At 35.8% G+C, this 17,928-nt stretch overlaps 1 protein-coding gene across 1 annotated transcript in view; it reads right to left on the bottom strand.

The window, feature by feature from the left end:
- The window catches only part of fmnl3 (formin-like 3), an 88,211-nt gene that overhangs the window by 34,819 nt on the left and 35,464 nt on the right, over positions 1–17,928 (bottom strand). Inside the window, 6 exon segments of the mRNA NM_001346154.1 lie at positions 261–337; positions 570–678; positions 2,488–2,622; positions 2,920–3,003; positions 12,140–12,216; positions 15,665–15,745. Coding sequence (NP_001333083.1) covers positions 261–337; positions 570–678; positions 2,488–2,622; positions 2,920–3,003; positions 12,140–12,216; positions 15,665–15,745 — 563 coding nt within the window.

Below are 17,928 nucleotides of genomic sequence, written 5' to 3'. Positions count from 1 at the left end.
GAGGAAATTATATAATACTTGTATGCATGTATAGATGTCATTTTGAAGACTCAACGATTAGCGAATCACAGTTTTAAATCGTGATTTAATTCAATTTCAATTAATCGCACAGACCTATTCTGTAGCACATTGTGCTAAATATTATCATCTGGGAACACATTTTACTAGTAAATAGTAGTAAATATGTTACTAGACCACATATTTGCCTCCTATTGCCAAAAATCTCATGTTTTAAAAGCATATTTCTAAATTCTTCTTACCTTGGGTTCTTATTGTTCAAACTCAGAGCAATCTCATTGACTGCATGTGCATGAGACATGACAAGGTTGAAGCCATACTAGGATGAAAAAAGAAAAAAAAAACAATGTAGCTTTAAGTATAAATTTTTTTACCAAAATGTAAAGGTGAGTCAATAAAAGGTTTTATGCTTAAACAGAAAACATTTTAATGAGTGATGTTTTAGTTTTCATATCTGGAAGAAGAGTTAATTTGCTTGTTTTCTGTTAACAATCAAGTCAGATGACTCTGAGGTTTTTTTTTTGTGACCATCAGGTCTGTGCATCTGGTACCTGATAGTTCATGATGGCTCTGAGGCACATGATGCACACATGTACATCGTCCTTCTGACTAACCAATCTGGAGTTCTTGATGGTTTTGCTGTTAGAAGTTGAGCCATAGCTGAAACAGAAAGACAAAGTCAGCAGTTCACCAGAGTTGTGTTTGATTTGACAGAACACTCACGCACCAGCCATCACTCAGACACGCTATATAAAGATGTACTTTCATTCGCGTGTGTTATCAACCCTCAGGAAATGTGGCTTTGTCTCAGTGGGCAAAATAATGCACGCATGCGACTCCTTGTTTCAGTGTAAAGCACTAACATTCCTGTCATTGCATGAACAGACATTTACTGAATAACAATAACAACTGGAACAATAGTTGATACTTTTAACAAATAGGCTCAAACTGCTTGTAGAGATAGACTAAAATTCTTATGTGGAGACTAGTTACATTTATTGGATAAACTATTATCTAACATAAATATAAATATATAGGGTGAGAGGTTAGTTTAAAACATGTTCCTATTAAAATGCTGATTTTGACATGTACCTTTTTAGAGGTCTGGATATTTTCATGTTTTCCCTGAGCAAAAACATGCCTAAATATTTGTTACTTTTCCTTTTTTTTTGAGTTACAGTTAGATATCAGGTACAAAATTGTTTTACAAAAACTTTTTATTTTATTTTGTATGCAGCTATTTAATTAGTCAAAATCAGGATTAAACAAATATGGATTTGTATTGGGATAAATATTGGCTTGTACTCAGAGTAATTCCTTTAAAAAGAGCCTATATTATATACCTTCAATAAAATATTGGGTTGTTTTAAACAAATGTTGGGTCAAATAAAGTTGGGTTTATCCATATTTAACACAACAGTAGGATTAAACAATCCAGCATTTTTAGAGCATGTGTAATATAAACTCATTATTGAGTACAAGCCAATATTTGACCCAATACAGCTTCCTCCTGCAAGTGAATGTAGGTCATATCCTGTTTTCTTGAGCGCTGTAGGGTTTTATTTTAATATTGTTATTTTAGTTTGTATGTTTTGCTAATTTGTATGTTAATTGATCGTTTATTGCTACAAAAATAACGCATGAACCATCCCTTTAACCCTTTAACTAACCCACCAAGAAAAAAAAATGTTTGGATTGCATTTCTTAACTCCTAATGTTGCTAGTTAACACACTCAATGCATTTTTCTTTCAACATATACCAAATTTTCTAAAATATTAGCCTTTACCAAATGTTTGATATGTCGGTTTATAGTTAAAGTACCGGTCTTAATACATAAACAATGAAAAATCTGAAAATATTAAGTGTAAGACCAATTTAAATAAAATAAAATTCGAAAAAAAACATTTTTAATTACTAAATCGCATTTTTTTAAAGTATGTCATAAAATATTTCAGATTCTAATTGAACATGTTTTATTGTTGTTGTTGTTTTTTTTTTTTTTACAAATAAACCAAAATCAAGTGTAGTAGTGCAACAGGATGTTTGTTTGATTTATTTTTTTTTTGTTAACTAACAATGCTGTGTATGCAATCCATTATTTAAAAGTCATTCTATAACAGTCATTATTTAAAACATGGTCAACCATTTGGTAGAGGGGCAGTCAAAGGGTTAAAGAGTTAGTAACAGCTGGAAAAAAAATACAGATCTCTTTGATTGCAACAATATGAAAAATGTAAATGAAAGAAAACATTACTATTATTATTTAATGCTCTTTTTTATACCCCTTTCTTGGAAAGTGTTTGTTTTTGAAATTTCAACGATGTCTAAACAGTGCATTTCATATTTCTATTCAGTCATATGCGATTAGCCTGAACAAAACCAAAGCAAGTTTTCACACAAGCAAACATAATTTGAAAGCGATGCTGAGCGCAGCAAGCACAAGCAGGCCAAACACACACAGTACATACCGGAGGACGGACTGCCGCGCAGAGCGAACCAGCGTATTGCAGCCGTTCTGGTGCAGATCCTCAATGGACCTGCTCCAGGACTTAGCCTTGTCCAGCGAAAAGTCCTCGCCATTCTCCAGCCCTTCAAAATCCAACCTGAGTCGCGAACACAAGGGTCCGCACATGAGGAGAGCAGGGGTAAGGGTGGGAGGGTTAGCAACAGGTCCAGGGTTGCGCAGACAGCAGCACATGACCGTCCAAGCACATTTCAGCAAGGCATAACAAAGCACAAACCAAAATGCAGCAGGCCTACATTGAGGCATTCAGCGTATTATTAAAAATTAAACAATATTGGATTCATCACAGCCTGTATTGTCTTATTATAAGGTGTCCTACAGATGGTGCAGTGTGTTGTGGATGACTGTGGCTAAATGTTTTTAGAGTTTTACTCACATGACGGCACACTGGGCGAATGACAGATACTCCACCAGGATGTCCAGACCTCTGTTCTCATCATTGAGGAACTCGCGAACCCACCTGCCACATTAAAAAGACAAAGGTCAACATCCCACTGAAAACAAACACACCCTATATTCACTACTGTTCAGAAGCAAGGGATTAGTAAGAAGTTTAATACAGTTAAAGGACTCTTAACTGATCAAAAGTTAGAATAATAACGTTTATAATATTACAAATAATTATATTTTAAATAAATGATGTCTATTCACGGAAGAATCTCAAACTAGAAAATATGAATGTTATTTCCAACATTGATAACGATACAAAAAACTCCAAAATCAGAAAATTATTAGAATGACTGCTGAATAATCATGAGCTTGAAGGATGGGGCAATAGATGCTGAGATTTATGATTTGACATCATATGATATGAGTAGGGTTGGCATGAGTAGGCATCAAGATCATCCGCCCCATTCCCATCACAGCAGCAACAAGCTCGCGAAAAATACACCGCCCTGTTTCCACTAATACATCTTAGTTTTAAAATGGCATGTTAGAATAAAAAACAATCCACGTCCACACTGGCGTTTCATCTAGCATTTCTGAAAAGCCCTCCTTCCACATTATACCGCTGAAAACGCACATCACGTGACCACACACAAACAAACACACACTCTGTCATGCACTGCAGCGTTGTACGTGCATATCTGAGCTCTAGCAGTCACGGGTGCTTTGAGCACAAAACCTCAGAGAGCAGTGCACGTCAGACAGTTTATCAATGATGTACCGCTAAATTGTGTCTTACTATAGTTGTTAAACTTGATATTTAATTTGTCTTGTCTCTATCTTCGGTCTTTAATCTATCAGGTAGTGTGTCACAGTGCCACTACACTGCTTCAATCTTTTGCTTTCCCGCTTGTACTTAGTCATTTTAGCGAAAACCTCAGACACTCTTGGTTGGTTCCTGTTGGTTGTGCACCTTTTTACCAACCAAGTTTGTCAACGCCATTATGATGACACAGATCAATCTGCCTATTCATGCTAGAGTCCTGCGGAAAAAGTGATTGACAGGTGGTAATTTGTGTGTGACTTAGCTTTACTTTTTATGATTTGTTTATGGTTAAAACAAAGACCATGCGGGTCAGGTTGAAACGGTAGACTACAAATAATTTGTTTAAAATAAATAAATGTACAAAAAAATCATAAAACTATACAATTAAAATGGTATTTGACAAAAAAGTTTTTTTTGTTAGTTTTTTTTAAATACATATATTATATTAGTATATAGACATAAATATTTAGATTATTTGTATATATATTAGTTTCAATTAAATGTTAATATTTTTATAGGGGTTTGATAACATTTTCCATACTATTTGCGACATATCTACTTCTTAGGTGTGACGTCATACGAAGTGGTTTCCAGGTATCCAAATCAAACTGTATGGGGAGGTTCATCAAATGGTAATAATAAAGGTTTACAAAGCGATGTAATGCCTTTGAAAATCACGATCGCAATATATATGTCCATGCCTAATATCCGATGACCAGAAAGTGATAAAGTTTTTATACTGTAAATTGTTAAAATATTGGTGTCGGTGATGCAACAATCCAGAGACTGTTGTGTGCACCATGATTTTATATAAATTGACTTTAATGTGTGATATGACTAAAAAGTGGTCATAAACAGATATTTTCTCAATTCAAATGAGTAGTGGCTTGGACCTGGAAACCATATTTCATTATGACTTAACAAGCAGATTAACTTCATAAAAACCATACCAAATGTGCTTCTTTTGTTATAAGATGGAACAAAACAATCCATCACAACTAATAGTAAAGTTTAGTTTGTAACAACACATGGTCATGATCCAACCAAATGCTGATGAATAAAATCCAATCCTGCCCCTTTTATGCTCGATACCTTGTTGCATTAAATACACCAAGGTTGCTTCATGTTGACTTTAAAATCCTTTAAAAGCCTTTTTTTTAAAACCTTGAGGCTTCTTTGACTTGGCAGGCCTGAGATGGAAAATCCAGAATAGAGGCTAGTTTTAGATTTCCTTCATTTAGCTCCAGATTTCTGGGGGGTGGAGGGGGGGGGACTCAAAACGAAAGGAATTCCCAGCACACAAAGTACAGGAACGTGGAGATCAGAGCTGGAAAGAAGAGGTTAAATGTCTGACAGAGCGAGTGTTTAGATGGCCTCCCCTGTGCAAACATTCACTCAAGCATTCTTCTTCTCTGCCCCTTCTTTCTCATTTTACTTCTCAAACACAAACTCTAATGAACCTTTCTCTGTTGGTAAAAGGCACATATTATGCCCTTTTCATAAAATGTCAAATAAATCTCTGCTTTCCCTAAAATGTTTTAGCTAAAAAAAATGCTTCACATGTCATTTATTAAAGCAGAGATGCCCAGCTAGGGAAGGCGGGCCAAAGTTGGCCCTTGGTATTTTGGCCCGCCATGCAGTCTTAGAAGAGAGGTAGCTTTTTTTTGGTAGTTTGTTTTATTGTTGAGCTACAAAACAGCAAACTGAAATTAAATCTTTCAACTAAATGTTGTAAATGGATCAGATAAAAAAAAAACACTGTTACTGATGGATAGAAGACAATTGAAGACATCAGCAGAGGCAGGTGCAGCTTTACTAGAGTTTTCAGCATGGATCTCCCTTGGGTTAAAACAAGAATTATGTTTTTATTATAATACGTTAATTATAAAATGTAAAAAAAAAAATCTAAATTGAAATTAAAAAATCTATTGCATTATTTGATATGATTAAATCTATTTATTAATCAAATGAAATTAAGAAATTACCCATGGCAACTTTAATGTAATAAACACTAAAAAATATTTTGCTGCTTGTTACTTATGCAAAATCAGTTTAACTTAATTGTTTAATTGTTTGATGTTTAAATGTGCTAACTTTATTGATTTGGTTTGGTACAACTTGAATTGGCTGTCCCAAAACAAGTTACTGGATCAATCCTAAAGTCTGTGTGAAATCAAAATTTGGTCATTCACTGAAAATATAACAAGTAGGTATCACTGCAGCCAAGAGACCTCCAGTGGGAGTTATTTAAACCGCAAGTAGGCTGGCTTTAGGGTTGGTGTAGGTGGACATTAATGAAAAAACAACCCAGGCTCAATCTGATTACATGCCCCTATATACGTTTTTAGAGAGCGCCCAATATACCCCAGGAGCTAAATTTTTTTGCAGTTTTTGCAAATCCACCAGAGGTCGCCTTTCGCGATCCCTTCCCCCTCCCCTTTACTAAACCCAACTAATTGTATTTTAAAAAGCACAGATTGACCCGCCCACCCCCTTACTTAAACCGAACTGCAGTGTTTTGAAAAGCAATTCAGAAAAAGAGAAGCCCTAGTCTGATATTTACTGATTTTACTACACTCTCACCCTGCTATTTACTTGTTTATTTTATTTTTTCGCTTCTTTTTTTGTCTTTCCTCTTTCTGTAACCGTTCTTTGCCTTTGCCCTGCCGTCGCAGTCAACTCTGTTCTGCATCTCAAGTTCACAGACGTACTTGTCGAGCTACCGGACAAACTGGTGACAGCGGAAAAGCCGTCCACATGCAGGTACGTCATACAGTCCCATAGCTTTCATTTTAAAGATGAAATGCAGCATACATAGCTCTGGCTACATAATTTGTGATCTCCAGAAATGTACTGTATATAGGGCTGCGTTTTTAGAATAAGCCTTTGTTGTCAAAAGGCCAATAAATAGGAAGGTGTAAGGTTGGAGGTGTGGCTAACTGGGAGTGTACAACTTTTTGACTTTGAATTTCAGCTGTTTTATTTGTTTTCTAGTCCAATTTACATGTGGTTTATTTATCTAAATAATGATCTATTTTATACGTCTCTATTGAAGAAATAAAATTGTCCTTTTTTAACATATTTTATCTCATGGCTTTTCCACAACAAAGTATCAAATGATTTCTCAATTAACATCAAATATGGTGAACAAAGGAATTCAAACTAGAGGATAAAACTAGAGGCTAATACAGACTCCATGTCACGTATAAGACATTCAATAAATGAAAACTCCAGGACGTTTTGTAAAACCAGCTTGGAGCTCAAGTCCCACCTACTTGGAGCTGGCTTGATGCTCCTTTTATACCCTTCTTCAATATATATATATATATTTTTTGGTAATCTTTAATGAAAAAATGACTATTCGCTTCCACGTTTGGACGTCAGTCGTGATATCAAAGCGGCCATTGATGTCAGTTTAATGACTTCGGCCACAATATTCTTATCTATGCCCCTTTTACAGTTCGTTTGCTACAAGAGAATGATACACAAAAAAACAGCTCCGGCCCAACTCAATAGTCCACTTCATTTATAAGTACATCAACATACTGAAATAAAAGTCTCAGCAACTTCTGGTTCATGTAGACTTTCATAATATGTCTCCTTTAAATGGTCGTGGGTAAATCAGTGGAGAAAGCTACCAGACTCCTAAAGTTGCATGAGAAATACAGACCAAAAAAAAAGTGAGCAAGAGCTAAAAAGGTGGTGCACTCACTCCATCATCAGCTTCCTGTCTGCACCTCCCCCTCCTGCCCCCCTTCAGACTCTTTTCCTGTCCGGCCAGATGCTATTTCAGATTGTCTTGGCAAAGCAAGGAGCAGCACATCGGAAAGAGGCCAGGCATCAGACACATGCAATAAACAGCACTCTGTTCAGTTTCATCCAGCCCCGAAAAAAGTCTTGCCTATTCTTTTCTTTTTGTTTTAATGAGAAACACATTACCTCCAGCTCATATTAATGCTGGAGATCAGTCTATTGGTGATTTATGGCTCTCAATGAAGACAAAGGAAGTCATTCAAAATTAACTTTTAACACAGCGTTTTCTGAGATTTTGGTTACTTGCTGTGTATTTATCAGTATTTTTAGGAATCTATGGCTTGCTAAGCTAATTCAGGTAATTGACTAAAAATTGCGTAAAATGTAAAGACATAAATATTAAAAAGCTAAAAATGCTAATGTATATTTTTATTAAATAAATGTAATTATTTATAACAATGTTAACTAATAATGCATATAACTGTAATTAACTTGAAACTTGTACTATTTGTACTATATTAAATTATTACAAAATAAAAACTTATTTAATTCTTTATTTTATCTGTATAATTTAAACTGTAAAATTGTTGTAATAAAATATTGTTTAATCATTCATTTTCTTTTCCGCTTACCTTTAATAATCTGGGGTCGCCACAGCTGAATGAACTGCCAACTTATCCAGCCTATGTTTTACGGATGCCCTATCAGCTGCAACCCATCACTGGGAAACATCAATACACACTCATTCACACACATACACTACGGACAATTTAGCTTACCCAATTGACCTATACCACATGTCTATAGACTGTTGGGGAAACTGGAGCCCGCGGAGGAAACCCACGCGATCATGGGGAAAACATGCTCCACACAGAAATGCCAACTGCGATGTCCATTTTATTTTTTAGTGGCTGCACGGTGGCGCAGTGACTACCACGTTCACCTCACAGCAAGAAGGTCGCTAGTTCAAGCTTTTTTTTGCTGTTTTTGTGTGGAGTTTGCATGTTCTCCCAGTGTTGTCGTGAGTTTCCCCCACAAATTCCAAAACATGTGTGGTACAGGTGAATTGCGTAGGCTAAATTGTTTGTAGTGTATGTGTGTGTTTGTAGTGTATGTGTGTGAATGAGTGTGTATAGATGTTTCCCTGTGATGGGAATGAACCACCAACTTATCCAGCACATGTTTTACGCAGCTAATGCCATCATTACGCAGCTGCAACCCATCTCTGGGAAACATCCATACACACTCATACACACTTATCCAGTACGTACAGTTTAGCCTATCCAATTCACCTGTAACACATGTTTTTGGGCTGTGGGGGAAACCGCAGCACCTGGAGGAAACCCTTGCGAACACAGGGAGAACAAGCAAACTTCACACAGAAACGCCAACTGACCCAGACGAGGCTTAAACCAGCGACCTTCTTGCTGTGAGGCGACAGCACTGCCTACTGTGCCACTGCGTCACCCCATATTATAACTTATATAACAAATTTGTAAATATACAATTGTTATAAAATTTAAAAATACTTTAAATTATAAGACGGTTTGTTGTTTCAAATGTATAATTTGAAATATAAAAACACATTTTGAAATTTAAAAAGAAACTATTCTGTTCCATTAAATAATATTAATGAAATAAATATTTTTATTAATTAATATATAAAAGTGTAAATAAGTAATTAAAGCCACAGTTTGCTGACACAAAACAATGATCCCAAATAGTTTAACCCTAATAAACCAGTATTTTAAACCAATATCTGTTAAACTAAAAAGATAAAATCAAACTAATGATATGCCTAAGGATGCAACCTGATTTATAACAACTAACAAGAGAATAATCTGAACATTTAACCACAAAAAAAAAAAACAACAACACTAAATCAATTTCTTTTATGTGGTGACTTCAATCACTACTTTGAACTGTTCATTTTATTTTATTCTATTATTATAGCCTTTATTTTACCAGGAAAAGAAATCGGTTAAAAATGCGGTAAAGTTAGTAATTTCTTTGTGTGTATGTTTTCATCCTACTGGTACGGATGTACTGCACCACACATACTGTATGCACATCACAAAGCATGCATTTGTCTAACGCAGTTGTGTGTAAATGCTTTCACAGTTCCACAGCACATTGTTTTCTGTATTCATAAACATTAGTTTGTGTCTGTGTGCCCTTACAAAATACAAACAGTGAACAGATTTCTAGTGTTTCATTGTGCTGCAGCCTCATGTGACAGTGTTTTGTCTGCGCTCATCAACGTGAGTTATAAAGCTGTGTTTGCATATGAGTGTACGTGTCCTTTCACACACTACATTGTTGGATGCTTCAGGCTTCCTGGCTCTCCAACACACACACAACTCCAGCTTCCTGCTTGCTAAAGGGTGGTGTGTGAGGGCCGAGATGAATAAAAACCATCTGGAGGTCTATAGACAGCACTATGTAAGCATAGGGAAGCTGGCAGAACAGGCCAACAGCAGGCAAAGACTGCATCTAGCTTTCTACAACAGGAAGAACAAAGAAAGAGTGATTCTTTGCAGGGGAAAGGCAAACAATAACACAGCTTCCCTGGCCAGACCACTAGCAGTGCTATTGTTCCCTGCACTGTATATAACTTTTTTAGCATGTGAGTACCCATGCGGTATTAATGTTAAAAAAAAAGGGGGAAAAAAGGGTTAATAATATTTTAATTACATGCTTTAAAATGTATTTGAATTTGCATGCATTTTAAATGTAAAAAAAATTTAATAATATTTTAAATATATACAAAATATATATGAGGCTCCAATTAAATATATTTTTCAAATTGAATGTCATCCTTCATATTACAAGCTATATTTTAACATGTATTTCAGGGTAAAAAAAATCAATAAATTGCCAAACTATATATAATATAGTTTATTTATAATATAGTATATATATAGTGTATATAATAAATATATATATATATATATATATATATATATATATATATATATATATATATATATATATAAACACACACTCACTGGCACTTTATTAGGTTATTAGGTACACCTGCTACAATAGCTACAACTGCTCATTACCGCAAGTTTCTAATTAGCCAATCACATGGCAGCAACGCAATGCATTTAGGCATGCAGACATGGTCAAGACGATGGCATGGTTGTTGGTGCCAGACAGGCTGGTCTGTGTATTTTAGAAACTGCTGATTACTAGGATATCATGCACAACCATCTCTAGAGTTTACAGTGAATGGTCTGAAAAAGAGAAAATATCCAGTGATCGGCAGTTCTGTGAGTACAAATGCCTTGTTGACGCCAGAGGTCAGAGGAGAATGGCCAGAATAGTTTAAGCTGAGAGATAGACAACAGTAACTTAAATAATCACTTGTTACAATCGAGGTGTGCAGAAGAGCATCTTGTTGTACAATGAACCTTGAGACAGATGGGCTACAGCAGCAGAGGACCACACCGGGTGCCACTCCTGTCCACTAAAAACAGAAAACTAAGGCTACACTTTACACAGGCTCACCAAAATTGGACAATAGAAGACACTAGAAGATTGGAAAAGATTGGAGAAGATTGTATGGTCCAATGCGGTACTAGTAACGTGTACCTAATAAAGTGGCCGGTGAATGTACATATATGTGTGTGTGTGTGTGTGTGTGTGTGTGTGTGTGTGTGTGTGTGTGTGTGTGTGTGTGTGTGTTTGTATAAATACTGTATATACACACAAAAAGTAAAATATTTATTTTATATGTTTAGAGGAACTGCACTTTAAAATAGTTATATCTTAACTATATAACAAAATATAAAACAAACCTTTGGTACAACTCTGCAAATTATGTACAGCTAAACATAACTGTGATTTTTGTCACAGCTTTTATATATTTGTTTATTCATTATTACTTAGTCAAGATTAAAGGGTTATTTATTTATTATTTTTATTTTATTTATATAAAAATGTAGAGTAAGTTTCATGCTTTAGATGTTTTATACATCAAATAAACATTTTCTTTAAATGTCCCACATCATAAAAATATCAGTACATTCACACTTTTCAGTTAAATACATGTATGAATTATGTGACCCGTTAACAAGGTGCCATTATGCAATTCATAACTGTATATAACAGAATAAATAAACGGAAAACTCTTGTGAATCATAAAATACGGAAATGATTGATTTATGTTTTTTTTTACAGTACAATAATACAGTATATTTTGTAGGAAAAAATAATTACAATTTAAAATTATGAAGATTTTGACGACGGTTGTATACAAATAAGATGTCATGAAAACTGCGTTAGAGTACAGTAATATTAAACAGTCAATGATATTGCTATGGAAGGAATTATAGTATAATTATATAATTATATGTTGTTTACAGTATGCTGAAAGTCATTTGTTAATTGTAATAAGTTGCCTTTTTTGTAAAGCACTTCATTGTTGACACTTTAACCAGACAATACTCCCATAATCTACGCAAAGCATCATGGGATGTAGAAAAAGTGTGTATACCAGAGCCTTATAAACTCCCTACTGCAGGATTATGGGATGGTGTTTGCTGGGAGGGGTGTTTATAGAGATCAACTCAAGAAACAAAGATGCAGAAGAGGGATTAAACAAGAGGAGACAGGAATTAGTCACCCTATGTGATTGGTCCTCAGTGAAATCTCCAGCTCCCGCAAGACTTTGGTGGATTCTTGAACCCTCCTGCGGAATTTCTGCACACAGAGACAAGATGATGATGATGATTATGGCCATGTTCAGAAGAAAATGGCAAGCTCAGCAGAATACAGTTCATTTACACATTATAATGAAGTAGGGTAGAAGTAGTTTATTTTTCTTATTTTAGGTCTCAAAAAAATATTGATATAGGAAAATGATATTGTGATAATGAGTTTATTTTTCCACATTATGTTAATATTAAAATTTCTTAAAATTATTAAAACATTAAATCTGGGTGTCACATTAGGCAGCCATTTAACTTTTGAAAATATATATATCCCATGTCACAAAAACTGCCTTTTTTTTCATCTGAGAAATATCCCCAAGTTATGAAGTATGCTATCCATCTCAGATGCAGAAAAGCTAGTCCATACTTTTATGACTTCTAGGCTGGATTACTGTAATGCTCTGTTCGCTGGTTGCCCAGCATCCTCTATTAACAAACTTCAGCTTGTAAAAATGCAGCTGCGAGAGTTCTTACCAGGTCTAAAAAATATGATCATATCACCCCAATTTTATCCTCCTTACACTGGCTGCATGTTAAGTTTCATATTGATTTTAAAATATTACTTCTTACATTTAAAGCTTTAAATAATCTAGCTCCTGTTTATCTAACCAACCTCGCTACAGTCCAACCGACTCTTAAAGATCTCAAAACTCAGGGCTTCTGGTAGTACCCATAGCAAATTCAAGTAAAGGAGGTCGAGCCTTCTCATTTATGGCTCCTAAACTCTGGAATAGCCTTTCTGATAATGTCCGAGGCTCAGACACACTCTCACAGTACAAAACTAGATTAACGACCTATCTTATTAGTAAAGCATACACTCAATGCATCACATAGCAGTATATGATACATAATGTGCTCCACGCATCTCTTTTATATGCACTATGGACAGCAGGTACGCTAACTATTCTCTTTATTCTCTATTTCCACCTGGGGTACTCATCCCGAGGACCTCAGAGATTATGCAGTGCCACTGATGCTATCCAAGACCTGTGAAGAGATGATCCCAAGGTTTCCACAATCCCGGACCGGGCCGTATCCTGAGCAGCTGCTGGTGGTCATGGAGGAGTAGAGAGCATGCGTCTGATTCCAGTGAGACTCCAGGGACAAACGAGTCTTCGCTGATGTCCAGCGTTCTCCTGCTTCTGGCAACTAGATTGCAGCTCTGCACAAGACATTTGGCCATAGGAAAAATGGACGTGCCCAACTGAGACTGGTTTGTCTCTAGGTTTTATATCCTTCACTGTCAACAATTTGGTGAAGTTGTTTCCTTGTCATTGTCGCCACTGGCTTGCATGGTTCGGGACTTGTAGAGCTGTGCATTGTTGGATTGTTCCTCATTGTTTGGACGGACACTGTTTCAATTCACTATAATCTTCTATGTGAAGCGGCTTTGACACAATCTACATTGTAAAAGCGCTATAGAAATAAAGATGAATTCAATTTTGTCCCCACAATTTAAGAAATGCAACACACATACACACTTGTACAGTTTCCTTTATGGGGACTTCCCGAAAACACAAGCTGCATCCCAAATGGCACATTAAGCACTTAAGTTTTTTTACTAAGTTGGAAATTCAAACCATTTCCCTAATGAAAATTGGCGGTTGAAAAATAAAATAAAATAAATGACCAAAGTGCCAAATAATACCTGCCATCAGTTTAACCCAAGTGTGCCGCAAGCCTACGTTTGAGTGAAGGTTTCGGCCGTTAGATCGCCCCCTGGGGGCTGGCTGCAGTACAAGTCATAAAGCCCGCCTCCTCCGTGTTAATGAAGGAGACTTGAGCCCAAATAAAAAAAAATATTACACTTGCAATAAAATGTCCCGAAAGATAGTTCTGGTCGATTAAGGCACTGGTTATTGTGCTGAAATAGGTGCAGATCTTCATTTTTGTAAACAGTTTGTTTTTAGCAGTAATTTAATGCTGGGCGTGTCATCGTGATTGACAGCTGTGATTGACAGTTTCTCAAAGCGCGGCGTTTGAGCTTCGGCAGGAGACTGAAGTAAACTGAAATGTTATTATTCGATTTCTGTGTTATTTTACCATGACAAAATGAGTTCAGCAGTAAACTATAGTTTCTGACATACATGATCCTGGTGGAACACTGTTTATTCGCTAAGTTCAGGGCTTTTTTCGGGCTTTATTAGTTTGCTGATACACGCCTAGCCACCCAGATAGCAAAACACAGTTCCGGCTAGATTCTCGCCTGCTGGAGACTTATCTCTTAGAGCTCAGACTGACTAATGTTACCTCTGCTGGACCTACTCCGGATGCCTGGACTCACTGCCCGATTCCAGTCCGAGTCAATCGAGCCAGATGCGGCGGCCGAGCGAGCCGGTGCTGCAGCATGCGAGCCGGAATCAGCCCGCGACGCCGCGAGTAAGTTATGCGCTGCGGCCTGGAGCTGGCGCGATTGAATATATAAAACCCTCATATTTGTTAACGTTATTACATCCATTTGTGTTGATATGACAGCAAACGCATGCTGAGAAGTTCGGGGGGCGTAGTTGATTTTACATAAAGCGTTTGATTGGAAGCTCGACTCTGCTCATTTTCGCGGCTCCTCCTCTGGCTCCATCAGACAATCCTTCTGCGCATGTCTGGCTCCAATTTCAGCAGTCTTTTGCGACAGTTTGTGCCCGTCAAGCAGGCGTTTTGCCCTCAAGGCGTTCAATGGGAAAAAGGGCTGTCGCGTCGTCCATATTTTTTACAGTCATTGGTTTAACCGCATTCCCCATCTGGAGATGGCATGATCACTCTCGTAGGAAAATACTGTTTTCACAATCCAAAATAAATTAAGTCATCCAACATGACTGCCCAATAGCTTCACCCCTTCTCACGACTAGGTGAGCAAAGCAGCAGCCATTGAGTGTGAGAAATGTACATCATTCAACACCTATTTTTAACAATTGAATAGGTGCATCATCCGGGTAATTAAAGTGCACTTATTATTTTTAGAGTTTTCAGTGTGAACGCACTACTTACACTATTTATACTACAAAATGGTGTAGAATAGTGCATAAGTATGTGATTTGGGATGTACCTACAGTGATATTTCTACTGCACAGACTGTATATTCATACAAACAATCTGCATTTCTTTTTTTCTTTTTCAAAATACTTTATTCTTTGATTTTTGAGACATTTTCCTCAAGATTTACTAGTATTACTGTATATTTACAGTTCCCACAATATAAGGAATACAAGACACACACACAAATGATTCATAAACAAGCATGAGTTATTATTACCTTTTCATCCCTTTCTCTGGTCTTTGGAAGTAAGTAAAGCTTTAAAAAGATGATCACGTTTCCACAAATCTCCACACAACATTTTGAAACAGCTACATGTAGAACGTATGTGACAACTATAGTATGTCATGATGAAACACATTTGGATAATAAACATTGCTTATACGTTCAGGAGTATGATACTGACCTTGCGTGTGACTTTGGGGTCTAAATATCCCCTTAGTTTCTGGATGTATGTATGTGGAGGGTTCTTTACTTGGAAACGCTCCTAACACACAGAAGACAGGGAGACAGGGGTGTTATATACAAACAGAAAACATCAAACACCTTCAACAAAAAGATGAATGTTCTGTTTTATTCAGCGAATACACATATTCTTAATCATCTCGTGTTGTTTGTTTAAAAAAGCTCTTACATTATTCTTAAAGTGTTTTACTGTTGTAAACTATGAACTCCCTTTTTCAGCAGCAAAGATGTGCCAAAGATGCACTAGACAATCATAAATAGTAGTTTCTCAAAACATGCATGAAATGTAGTGCTTGAAGTCATCCTTGTGCATTTTCTCTGCTTGACCCTGTATTTAGCAGGATGTGTCAGTTTACTGAAAAAGACAGCTCTTTCTAAAAATGAAAATGTCTTCTCTTCCTCACCCTCATTCCAAACCAGACTTTCCATGCAATTACAATGAGGACTGGAGCTAAAAGCACCATCAAATTATCACAAAAGCAGTTCATACAGTATGAGCACTGGAAAGCTTCAGATCCCATTTATTATAACTGCATAGTGTAAAAGAATGGCCAGGACAGTGCTCAAAATGTATAATTTTAGGATTACTATAGAGTTTTGAAACAACATGAGGTTGAATAGCCTATGACTTTTCAGTTTTGGTTAAAACTTTCCAATGAGACACTAAAAAATACTGAGTCCCACACAATTACTTCATGTTGTCCCAACACTAATATATTACAGTTTTACTCAGTCACTCTGGAATATTTCTCAGATCAGAAATGAAACTTTGCAAAAGCCAGTCTTGCTTAAAATCTTTAGTTTCCCTTCTCTCAAAAGTAAATTTCTGTGTCAATGAATGTGTCAGTGACATCAGAAAGGCAAGTCCTGCTGTCATTGTATACAGATAAGACAGTCAAATTATGCAGTCATGTTGTCAATATAACAGTGCACTCTGGAGGGTTGTTGCATGTAAAGACTTTTGCCATAAACAAGACATAAAATGTTGTGAGGGTGAGACAATTCAACAGAGACCAAAATAATACATTTTGATCAACATGACAAAAGCAACTGATAATGAAGGAAACATCAGGGAATTGCGCATAATCATTTGCATGGATGTACAAAAGCATTTGCAACTTCTTCAAAGGACTGAGAAACTGCTTTTTTGATGTGCACAAGTGACACAATGATCTGAAGATTAAACAGGTAGCTTTGAAATTCAGTTCTGATCTGAGAAATGAACCAGAGCGACTGAGAAAACCTGTAAGTTAGCCTTATTGTTTTTGCAAATTTAAGTGGATTAAACATAAAACAATTTAAGAGATTTTGTTATTTGCAAGGCTTGTGCATCGGTGAGGTTCTTAGGGCAAATCTAATGTTTCAAGAAGTACAGTACAGGGGTCAGCATAAATGAGTAGACCTTCTTTTGAAAATGATTACTTTTATCTATTTCGAAGTGAATATAGCCTACATATTTTGGTGCATTTCAAAAAACTGTTTTATTAAACAGTTATATCCATTAAAATTAGAGTTTAGACAAGTATCATGTTTAGGAATAAAAAGATAATACACTTAAGTTAAATTTAAATAAGCTATTGCAAAAAAACAAAAAACAAATACAAACTTCAAAATTTCAATAATGTTTTATATTTCTATTTTTCCAGTTAATTAAAATTTTATTTAATATTTTTCCCCCAACATATTCATTTGAGTTTACAAAGTTTTGGACAGTAATCTTTTTTTATCAGATTAGTTCCAGTTTTGGCTTTGGTACTCACTAATCTAATGTACATTTAAAAATGTCATTGTAAAGAATCCTATCCGCTTGTTAAGTGTGACGTTAAAGCAACATTAAAAGGCTTAACTAAGTTAATTAGGTTAACTAAGCAGGTTAGGGTAATTAGGCAAGGTTTTGTACAATGATGGTTTGTTCTGTAGACTATCGAAAAAAATATATAGCTTAAAGGGGGTGATAATTTTATCCTTAAAATGGTGTTTAAAAAATAAAATAACCTTCTAGCCAAAATAAAACAAATAAGACTTTCCCCTGAACAAAAAATATTATCAGACATACGGTGAAAACTTCCTTGCCCTGTTAAACATCATTTGGTAATTATTTCAAAAAGAAAAAAAAAATCAAAGGGGGGCTAGTAATTCTGACATATATATATATATATATATATATATATATATATATATATATATATATATATATATATATAT

Source organism: Danio rerio, chromosome 23, assembly GCF_052040795.2.
Source record: "Danio rerio strain M-AB ecotype USA chromosome 23, GRCz13ab, whole genome shotgun sequence".
In the NCBI taxonomy this organism is placed as follows: Eukaryota; Metazoa; Chordata; class Actinopteri; order Cypriniformes; family Danionidae; genus Danio; species Danio rerio.
This window is presented reverse-complemented; position numbering and strand designations above follow the sequence as displayed.